Source organism: Callithrix jacchus, chromosome 8 (genome assembly GCF_049354715.1).
Source record: "Callithrix jacchus isolate 240 chromosome 8, calJac240_pri, whole genome shotgun sequence".
Classification (NCBI taxonomy): domain Eukaryota; kingdom Metazoa; phylum Chordata; class Mammalia; order Primates; family Cebidae; genus Callithrix; species Callithrix jacchus.
In genome coordinates, this window is record NC_133509.1 from 60891763 (window position 1) to 60902196 (window position 10434).

A 10434-nucleotide genomic window follows, 5' to 3' on the forward strand; every position below is an offset into this window, starting at 1 on the left:
GAAACAGAAAAGGGCTTCATGAAACAAACATCAGGCATATTGATTGTAGTAGATTATGACAGTTATAAATATACAAATATAGCTTTAAGAACTTCATATATTTATGAAAGATACAAAATTGGGCTTCTAAATGATTGCATTAATCCTATAAGAAATTCTTTATAACTTGGTGATATGATCACAGCTTTATAATTTAGCTCATCTGAGATGTGCAAGGTAAGTATCCCTTATGTACATCTGAATAAGAGAAATTGAGAAAAGCTCAGAGGCTATGTTGAAGAATACCGGTATCTTAAATTATTCTGCAGACTTGTGGTCAAGTGTGAAGAGAAAGACTATTAAAATTAAAGTCTATCTGAAGCAGAGAGATTATGTGTCCAAACAGGTAATAATCTAGTTAAAATTATATTTTTATACACAATGTTCAGAATTCTTAAAGCTTCTTATAAACTACAAGGCTTTATTTTATCCTTAAAACTGATCCCACACTGTGTGATTGGTTTCCACCTGTTACCGGCAAAGTATAAGCCTTCTTTTATCCGACATTTCAACTCGCATTTGATCAAGTTACGTCACTACACACACAAATTTTAATTCAGTGCATTCCAGCTTTCCATTTTTTTCCAACAGATATTCTTGCTCCATACAAATAACATGCCTCAGAACTACAAATAAAATAATCAATTTCAATGTAATAAGCAAAAAATGTACAACTAAGTGGACTAAAAACAAAAGATCTAATTCTCAGTGTACCCTTTTCAACCCACTGAAAATAAACTATATTCAAATGAAAAGGCATTTAATTTACTATTTGGAATATCCTTGATAAACACCAATTTTCTGTAACATCCTTGCACATCTGATACCACCTCATGTATAATGCAAAAAAGCTATTTCATTTTTATCTATTGACAGCGAATTTAATTTACCATTGCAGCTCTTTTCCTAGAACTATCATGTTATTAATTCTGCAATCAAGCTCTTTTGAGTGCTTTTATTTGTACTAAGGGTTTTCACAATTCTACATTGATTTTTTTAATCATAATATACCTTTTAAACATATGAATGTGAATATGTTAGCAAACTTTCTTAATGCATAAGGAAAGTTTTAGAGACAAGAAAAGCCATCTGCAAAACTACACTCATAGGAAACAAACTTTAGAGGAACATCGTGTCTAATATATTACATTTTAGTTTAATAACTTAAATGTTTACCAAAAATACTACATTTAATTTATAAAACTAAAAGATAGTTTCAACCATTCTAAAACCTTCTTATCCAGTATAATGGTCCATTTCTACCACCAAGTGATTGGCCATGAAAAAGAAGTCCTCCAAATGCTCTGCTTACATTCATGCCAGATGTCTTTGCTGTATTAAAGAACTCTTACTGAATTAGATCACTGAAAGCAAATCAGATTTTTTTCCACCAGGAAGAAAAAAATTGAAGCAGTATTGGTTCCCTCAGCACTGAATGAACGTTTTTGATAGCTATAAAGATAAAATAACCTTTAAAAATATCACAGAAAGCTAGATTTAAATAAAAGCAAATCAACTAATAATGTTTTATCTAGGAAATATACTATTTAATTACAGAGACCTTTCCCTTAAACTTAAAATACGCATATTGATTAGCAAAATATAAGGAAAAAACATAGAAAAAGGTGGACATGCAGAACGATTTAACACTTAAAAAGACAAACTTGAAAGTAAAAACCAAAAAATGTATACCACCTAGGACACTTGCCATATTCTAGTAGGTTACTGTACTACACTAACTGTCAACATATTTAATCAAATATAGCTCTTAAGTTAATATGAATTCTGAAGCATTATTTTACTTCTTGCATAACAATATAAATTTCCTTATCTCATTTGCATTAAAACCACAATATTTAAAAAATCTGAAGAGGCAGCACTTGTCCTCTTTACTTCACTGGAAGGCCAACAAACAAAGCAATGAAGCAGAAAGAGGTACATAATGGATTCAGAAGTAAATGGTCCATTCTTTAAGAAGCCTCCCTACCCCCCTCTTCTGAATTCACTCTAAGCTAATTGTCATTACAATGATGTCTGAAAACTTCAGAAGAACCCTATTTCCTGATGCCAGCTGTCCAGGTTTCTATCTTTAAATTTTTTAGTTTTTTGCTATTAAGAATTATTCAGAAATACCCAAATCATCTTGCAATTGGTCTAATTCACATACACGGTACAACAGTTATAGGAAAAAGGCATAATCAACAATAGAAATATTCTGAAAATTTTTCCACAATATACTCTAATAAAGCAGTATTTTAAAAAGTCTCCAGTATTGTTGAAATTTCTTGCAAGACAGCACACAACACAGTAGATCTTTCTTTCCTGGGGGTGGGGGGCGGGGGGGCTCATCAAACAATCTCTTCACCATTGCACCTACCTGGGTAAAAATCTTTGGACTTAGACAGCTTGATGGTGGCTCCAGTTTCTTTTTGCAACTGAACAATTGTCTGTCCTCCCTTCCCAATTATAGATCCAGCAGCATAACTAGGTATGAGAACCTTTAGAAAATACTGGCCGTCTTCTGAAAAATGCAAAGAAATACACTCGGTTAACATAGTATTTCGAACTTTGTATCCCCCTCCACCCTCAAGAGAGAAAAACAGCAACTAAAGCACTGGGTATATAGCTTCAGGAGATATGAAGTTAAACATTTTTTGAGAATGAAATTAAGCCAATTACACTGAAAAACAAGTATGTCCAAAATGTTTCCCATTTTGTAGGGTGTATACTTTCAAACTTGGAATTAAAGTCTAAACATATTCTATTATTTTACAGCACTGTAGAGACTGATGACTAAATTCCAGTTGTTATTCCAAACATGGAAGTCTTCCAATTCTATCTGAGGTTACTATGGCAAAATGAAACGAACGGATCCTTTAACAAAACTTCAGAGATTTATAAGATGACAAACCTTCACTTAACATATTGAAAACGAAGAAAAGCCCAGGGCTGTAAATAGTGATAAGCTGTATTTATTTGTCATTAGCAGACACATAAAGACTAGAATTAGCCATTGCCTATATCCTACTTAAAGTCCGCAAAACAACCATTCTCCTACCAAATAATCCACCCAAACTGTGGGGTGTATTCCAAGTCTTCGATAACTGCCAGAAAATAACTCAGTGTGGTGGACTGGCAAATCTAACTAATCCTAGTGCATTTCTTTAGCACTTCTTAGTCTACCATGATCTCGTCTAAGCTCATTAATTAAAGGACCTTAAGAAGAATTTTGCCAATACTAAAAAGCTTAAGAGTCATTTATATTAAATACTCTTAAAAGTGACAAAACAGATAATGGTCCTTTCCCAAAATAATCACAAGTTTTAAAACGGAGAGAGGGTCGAAGAACCAGGAAAAAGAAAATGAAATGTATTAGAAAATAAAGCCAACTCCACAAACTTTAATTTCCGTCAACTTGATCACGTCTTATACTGGAGACACCCCGGTAAATCCAGCTCTCTTATGTGAATGAATGTTCCAAATGTTGCGGTGTGCCACTCACAAGACCCCCCATCCGTCTACAATGCATATGCTGGAGATAAATTCACCTCTGCTTCGATGCATTGGGTGCATTGTTAAGATGACTCCAGTGCAAATGAAGAAGCGGTATCAGTCCCGTTAAAACTCATCTTCCAAGGAAGCGCAGGATGTTAACTAACAAGTCACCGTTCCAGACACCTCCACCCTCGTATGCACCCCCCTGAAGACAAATCAATGAAATATTTGCACCGACTATCTAAGTGCGGTAAGGGCATGCACTCATCAAGATTTTGCATACTACTTGTGGCCCAAAGCAAGAGGTTGGAGAGAGGAAAAACTCTCCGGCGCCCCAATCATTCGTAATCCGCTACCCAAGTGCCATTTATTTATTTATTTTATCAGACTGTTAAACGCAGCGCGCATCTTCGGGCGGCCATCACCTCACTCCGGGTCATCCTCCTCCTCCTTCTCCTGAATGGACCTTCTTGCCCAGGTCTAGGATATTTACATGGTCAACCTCTGGACCGATTAAATGGAAAGATAGGTCTATTCCGAAAAACTGGTCGCCATTTTGATGAATGATAAACACAGAAATGGAAATGTGTCGGGGACAGCTAGGCACGGGGCAGGTGCAGGGGAGGGGGCGCGGGGCAGGGGCGCAGGAGCCGCCGGGTTCGGGCTGGAGGTGTCCGGGCCGCGAGAGGGAGGGAGGGAGGACGGCGGGAGGGAGGGAGGCAGGGGCGGGCGGCGGGGGATGGGGCCAGCGGGGAGGTGGAAGCGATACCCACCGCCCGTATTGGTCCTCTTGGTGCTGCCGGCTTCAGGGGGGGCTTCCAGCGGCCTTTTCCGCGAGTCCGGCGGGTCCAGGTCTATGGGAACCCCCGTGTGGGTCCCGTTCTGCTGGATGGGAGCTGCCGCCATCATGTTTGCAGTTCCTGCCGCTGCTACCGGGAGAAGGTTCTCCCTTTTGTTTTGGCTTTTTCTTTTCTTTTTTTTTTTTTCTTTTTTTTTCTTTTTTTTTTTTTTTTTTTTTTGCGTTTGGGGTTTCTTAAGGTTTTTTTTTTTTAATCGGATCAATATAAATCTCTTTAGGAAAAAAAGCAATGTTGCTGGTTTGTTCTCACTGGGGAGGGGGCAGGGCTGAGGAGCAGCTGCAGTGCAGTGTCAGAGAGGAGACAGGGGAATGGAGGGGGTGTGAGAGACGGAGGGTGAAAGAAGAAGAAGAAAGGAGAGAGGGGGAGAGAGTGGAGAAGGGAGAGGGGCGAGTGAATGAGAGGGAGGAGGGGACCGGGGAGGACGGGCAGAGGGAGTGGGAGAGCGCGAGGGTTGGCGGGGCGCGGGGAGAAGCCGAGGAGGAGGGGAGAGTGAGGGAAAGAGTGAATGAGCAGGAGGAGGGGAAGGAGGTGGATGCCGAGAGAGGAGCTAGCGGCAGAGGAAGGCAGGAGCCGGGAAGGAGCGCAGCGGTCCCCGCGCCGCGCTAGCGCTGCGCTCGCTCCCGCTGCTGGTGCTGCCGCCGCCGCCGCTGCCGGAGCGGTTCTGCCGTTGCCTGGGCTGCTCGGCGCTGCTGCTGCTGCTGCCGCCCGGTCTCGCTCATTATTTCTCCCGCTTGTTGGGGAGGGGGGGGCTGGCGGGGAGGGAGGGGGGTGGCTGCAAGGGGAGGGTAGAGAGGGGTTGAGTTCGTAGACTCCCACACACTTCGCGCCCGGGTCCCTGCCTCTCAGCAGCGCCGCCGCCTCCCAGCGCCGATGCCTCAGCCGGCGGGGTGGCTGGCGGGTGAGGGGGAACGCCGCGGGCGGGGGCGAGGGAGTGTGTGTGCGCGGACGAGTGCGCGCGCGCGAGGGGAGCGCGGGCGCGGAGAGGGCGCGCGCCGGCGGCGGGGGCGTGGGAGGGGGCCAGGGCGCTCCTGTGGGTAGGGAGGGGTGAAAGGTCGCCGGTCCCCGGCAACACGGCTCAGGCAAACGTAAGCGGCTTGTAGCAGAAACCAAGGGGTCTACGAAACGCGCTAGGCTAGAAGGCGGGAAGGAGAGATTACTGACAGCCGTGGCAGCCAATAACATGGAAATGTGAGAAAGGTTCTTCGGGCCCCTTCCCAATCAGGAAACTTGGGTGATGAGGGGCCGCGAAGGGGCGGGGTGGGATCTTGGTACGGCTGGTACTGGAGCCGGCGACAATTTTGGCTAGTCTCAGAAGGGCATTCGAGTGACCGTTGACAACGGGTGAGACAGCGTCACAGTTGGAGGGAGAGCCAGCACTGTATGCTTCCAGGACTTCTTGCTAGGTGCATTAATTTTTAAGAGTTGGGTAAAAGACATTACTTAGCATCTCACTCATCGGCGATTTTCTACGCGATGATTTCATCCAAAGAGGATTTCTTAATCGCGCTGTGTGACACCGTTAGGGGACTTAGAGTGTCACTTGCCGCCTTAAATCCTTTCGGGAACAAGCCAGGATATAAATAAATAAAGCTAGGTGTGGGTCTTCCCTTCACAAGGCGCTGGTAGGCAGACTAAAGACAGGCAACAGCTGAGTGTGCACACAGAACTAAACGTTGAACGAAACACGAGTGTCGGAATAAAATTCATTGCCATGTGCACAGCTTATGATTATACAGATCTTGGACATATCACGGACCTGAACGTCAACCCTAAACACCGGATAAAAACATCTAATGCAGGTGGAATAGACTCTGAAAGGACATCAGGCATTATCTAAATCAAGTCCCTCATTTTACAGATGAGTAAACTGACTCAGTGAGGTATTTTGCTCAAGGTCATTCATGAAGTTAGTAGTTTAACTCAGTGTTCTAGGAAGCAGGGTAGTAAACAAGCATGGGCTTCGGAGTCTGAAATCTTTCTCGGTTTCCCATCCTTGCAGGCTGTTCTACAAGTGTATCTTGGGCAAATCTCTTAACGTGTTGCCATTTATTAAGTGTTTACCACGTGGCAAACAGTCCACTTTGTATGCTGTGTCAATTACATGCAGTATGTCGTGTAGTTATTACTGTCCCCATTTTGTGAGGTTTAAACTTAGTAGAAATTTACCCAAAGTTACAGTTACACCGTTATAAACATTGTAGTAATTTCAAACTCAGGTCTTCCTTACTGAAAAGGCTGTTGTCTTAAATACTGCAATACATTAGCGCTCCGGATTCCCTCCCATTCAAAACAGGGACTGCGACGCCAACCAATTTCCACCATTCTTGGAAGTCAAATGAGAGAGACTATGTGGCAATGTATTCTAAGCTGTAAAAAGGTTTCAACATATTCACTAGATTTGTAGAATGAAGATATTCCTTCCCTATACTTTCCACTACAACAATTCAACCAAAAAGATGGTTTCATACTAAGCTAGCATAAGAAGGAACTTCACTGTAATTATGATATTCTACCAAAGAGTATATGCATATTTGAGGAAATAACCAAAGTGAATAGAATAAAACTTAATTCCTGATAGATTAAATAAGCAATAGCAAGGAATACTAACGGTCCCCATAGCATCCTTATTGGAAGAATCATCTAGAAGGCATTGGGATTTCTGGTGTTTGTAAGTAATGACAGATATCAGTCTACTGAATAAGGAAGAGAATACGTTTAGTTTGGGACTAAAAGTTCATCTGGACTGTGGAAAACACGTTTGCCTCAATCAGCGAAGACGGTATGCTGACAGCTGAAAGAAAAGGAAAGCAGGTAAGTTAGTGCATATTGGAAAAAGGTCTATTAACCAAAGTCCAAAATTTTGATCTGATGTGTAATGTAATAGGAAACCACCATATCGTCTTCATGACCAAAATACAGAAGAATTAAACATACTATTGGGTACAAATGGAGCTGTAATGAGGAAAAAGAGTTTGGAATAAATATGTGGTTTTCAAGATAGTAAAAGGCTGATGTCAGACATTGTACAAAGTGTTCAGTATACAAAATTATGAAAGGATATTTTTAAATGAAATATTACCAAAGGGCTGGTATTTGGCACTAGATTTTTTTGAAACAGTAAAAGACAGTGGACAAAGATATTTGAAGGACAGATAATTCAAACATATTATGTTAAAGCTTGAGCAAAGTATTCAGTAGAATGTATTTTGAATTGGGGAAAGACTGAGGTTAGAACTGGAAAACCTTAGTTTAACAATTTTTTAAAAATAGAATATTTCTAACGTAGTTTAGAAAATATTTGCCATTTCCATATGTCAGTTAAGTTGGAAAAGAGCTTATAAATTAAATATACAGGTACATGCTATTAACTGAAAGTCACAGTGCATTCTTACAGTATTTATTTGACCCTTCTCTTATTTCTTTCTTCAGACTTAATATTTAAATACTATTATACCCATCGCTCCATGGGGGCCCAGAAATGGAAGATATAATTTTCTATGTGGATGGGATGCTGAACAGTAACTTAGCTATGATATGCCAGGAATCCTGGAGACTATCCCAAGACCTAGTCAGACATCAAAGTATCAGTCAGCTATGAACTATTAATAATCTGGACATTGAAGATTATCAGAGAATACACTCTAATTTAGCTTCCATTTTTAGTATAATTTGTTGTTTTTTAAAAAAATATACTACATCATTTTTGTTGCATATCTCTATAATTCTGATTAAATGGACACAAAATAAACATTTTACTTTTTGTTTTCTGCATTTTGTACCAGGTAATAAAACTGAAGAAATAAAAATGTATGGTAAATCTCAGTTTATTAATATTTGGCATCTACCTTTTATGCTGCAAATAAACTGTTAGAATATACTTTTCAAAAATATAATAAAAGCATTTGACTTTTTAGTTCTCCAAAAAGAAATTCAATTTTATTCTTTAATTAACAAAGCAATTCACCTCTACTAATTTAATAACATAACACCTTAAGGCACCATAGAACTTGTGTTAGTTATAAGCAACTATGATAGAAAATGGTATTAATACGAAGAACAAAATCCCCAGTTTTTATTGTCTTTCATTAAGACAGTTCTTTTTCTTCCTGTTTCAGGCTAAGTAACATAGACATAAGATTATCTATTTTCAGTAACAATGATTGGCTTTCAAGACAAAGGACAAATAGTTGATATCCACACATATTCCTAAACTCACTTTGTTTCCATGCTCCTGCTTTTCCTACAATCAGTCCTGTTACTGAAAACATAAATAGTCCCACTACTTGAATGTCTCTTCAACCAATGTTTTGGGAAAACATTTTCTGAATTTGTGTCTCACCAGAAGCAGACCCTGATTTAAAGATTCAAGTGCAACTAGTGTATTTTGGAAATAATTTCAGGAAGCACAAGAGGACATGGGGAAGTGAGGCAGGGAAGGGAAGGAAAGCAAAGAAGTGTAAATTATCAGCAAGTTGTCACTGTTTTTAATCTCACTGATTTTCTTGGAGCCAGTTTAAAACAATAGCCCTAGAACTATCCCACTGGAAGTGTGAGAAAACTGAGGTATATATATACCAGCTCCCTTCAGCCATTGGTTGAGATCTATTCCCAGTGACATTAACTCAATTTATGCTGGCCAGTCTTCAACTTCCAACACTGCATCTTTTTCTGAGCACTTTCTCTGGCCACTGGAGTCTGCTCTGCCCTTACACAGGCTAGAAATGCTGGGGAATTAACACCTCATTGTGTCAGAATATCCCCACCGCTATGGAAAATTAGGCCAGTGGGCACTAAAATGATAGAGCAGAGTTATGAATGAGGAGGCTCTACCAGTGTGTTACAAGTATCAACCTAAATTTATGAAAAAAGAAAATGAGAAGACTGTTAATACAAGGTATTGTTGGGAATCAAATAGTAATGATAATAAAATAATTTGGAAAGCGTAAAGTACTAAAAAAAGAAGGCTATAATTTCTGTAATTCAGACACTGTAACCAAGCACTGAGTGTAAAAAGCCTGAATAATTTGCTTTTTTCTGTTTTTTTTTTGCAAATTTTTAGTTTTTTAAGATATAAGGCATGAAAAATCAATGTATGTATTCTGATTTTGTTGTTGTTACTGTTGTTTTTCAATGTAGCACAAAGAAGATAGGAGCAAATATATAACAAAAGATATATAACCTATCCCAATTCTTTTATAACAAGTTCTGTAAATAGACATACTAATTAGAAATACTTTTCTACGATTTCACTAATAGAAATATTATTTATTGAACTTTACCTTGTCAAAAATTAAAATTTTTCTGTTTCTGTACTTAATAAATTCACTATTGGTCGATATGTTTATGAAAGTATGAAAGCTCATAATAATTTATGTAGAGACATAAGTGTGTTCTATACTATTTCAAAGTCCCCAAATCTTAATATTTCATTTGTAAATATGTCATCCTTATAGATATGTTAGTATTAGAAAGAATACTAAACTCTTTGGCACTGAATATGCTTCCTTGGTTTCTAATGGATCATTAATTTTTCTAGCACTTTTTCTAAATATTATGAAGTGTATCACTGCATACTTTACACACTTGACTTAAAGGCAATAAATCTGAACTAAGACTACACAGTTCAATAAAAAAATAACTTTGTGATAATTGTACAATGGTTATGTAAACATTAGGGGAAGATGGGTGAAGGATATAGGAGACCTTCTACTATATTTTCAACTCTTCTTTAAGTCTAAAATTATTTCAAAATAGTTAAAAAATGGACCTTGAATTGATGATCTGGTTCTGACTCTTCCAGATACTAACTTTGTGATTTATAGTAACTTCTCTGAATTTTAATTTTCTCATCTTTATAGTAGGAGACTCGATAGGTACTCTGAAAATTTCTTTGTCTTGAAAAACTGGTATATTAGTATATATTCTAACATTTGTAGAATCTAACAAAGAAAATTATCAAAAGCAAAGTACATATTACGTACCTTACCATGTATTTTTAAATGAGTTAGCAGTACACATTTTGACGATGTCCCATTAGGCA

The 10434-nt window shown here is 39.0% G+C and overlaps 1 protein-coding gene and 1 long non-coding RNA gene across 6 annotated transcripts in view; one reads left to right on the forward strand and one right to left on the reverse strand.

Annotated features, from left to right (window-relative positions):
• Positions 1–5091, reverse strand: part of NOVA1 (NOVA alternative splicing regulator 1) — a 137351-nt gene extending 132260 nt beyond the window's left edge. For 3 of the 5 annotated variants that reach the window (XM_002753696.7, XM_002753695.7, XM_009005860.5), the window contains exons 1-2: positions 4308–5091; positions 2417–2560 (exon numbers count right to left, since the gene is read on the reverse strand). In XM_002753696.7, coding sequence (XP_002753742.1) covers positions 2417–2560; positions 4308–4443 — 280 coding nt within the window. In that variant the 5' untranslated portion in view covers positions 4444–5091. Of the gene's footprint in view, positions 1–2416; positions 2561–3587; positions 4227–4307 lie in introns of those variants that run through there. The other 2 variants (XM_035260247.3, XM_009005859.5) reach the window with 1 other exon arrangement.
• A 562-nt stretch (positions 5092–5653) lies between these two features.
• LOC144577551 (uncharacterized) lies at positions 5654–9715 on the forward strand. Its single transcript, XR_013521691.1, has 2 exons — positions 5654–7205; positions 7824–9715. It is a non-coding gene; the product is annotated as an uncharacterized LOC144577551 (long non-coding RNA).
• The last annotated feature ends 719 nt before the right edge of the window (positions 9716–10434 follow it).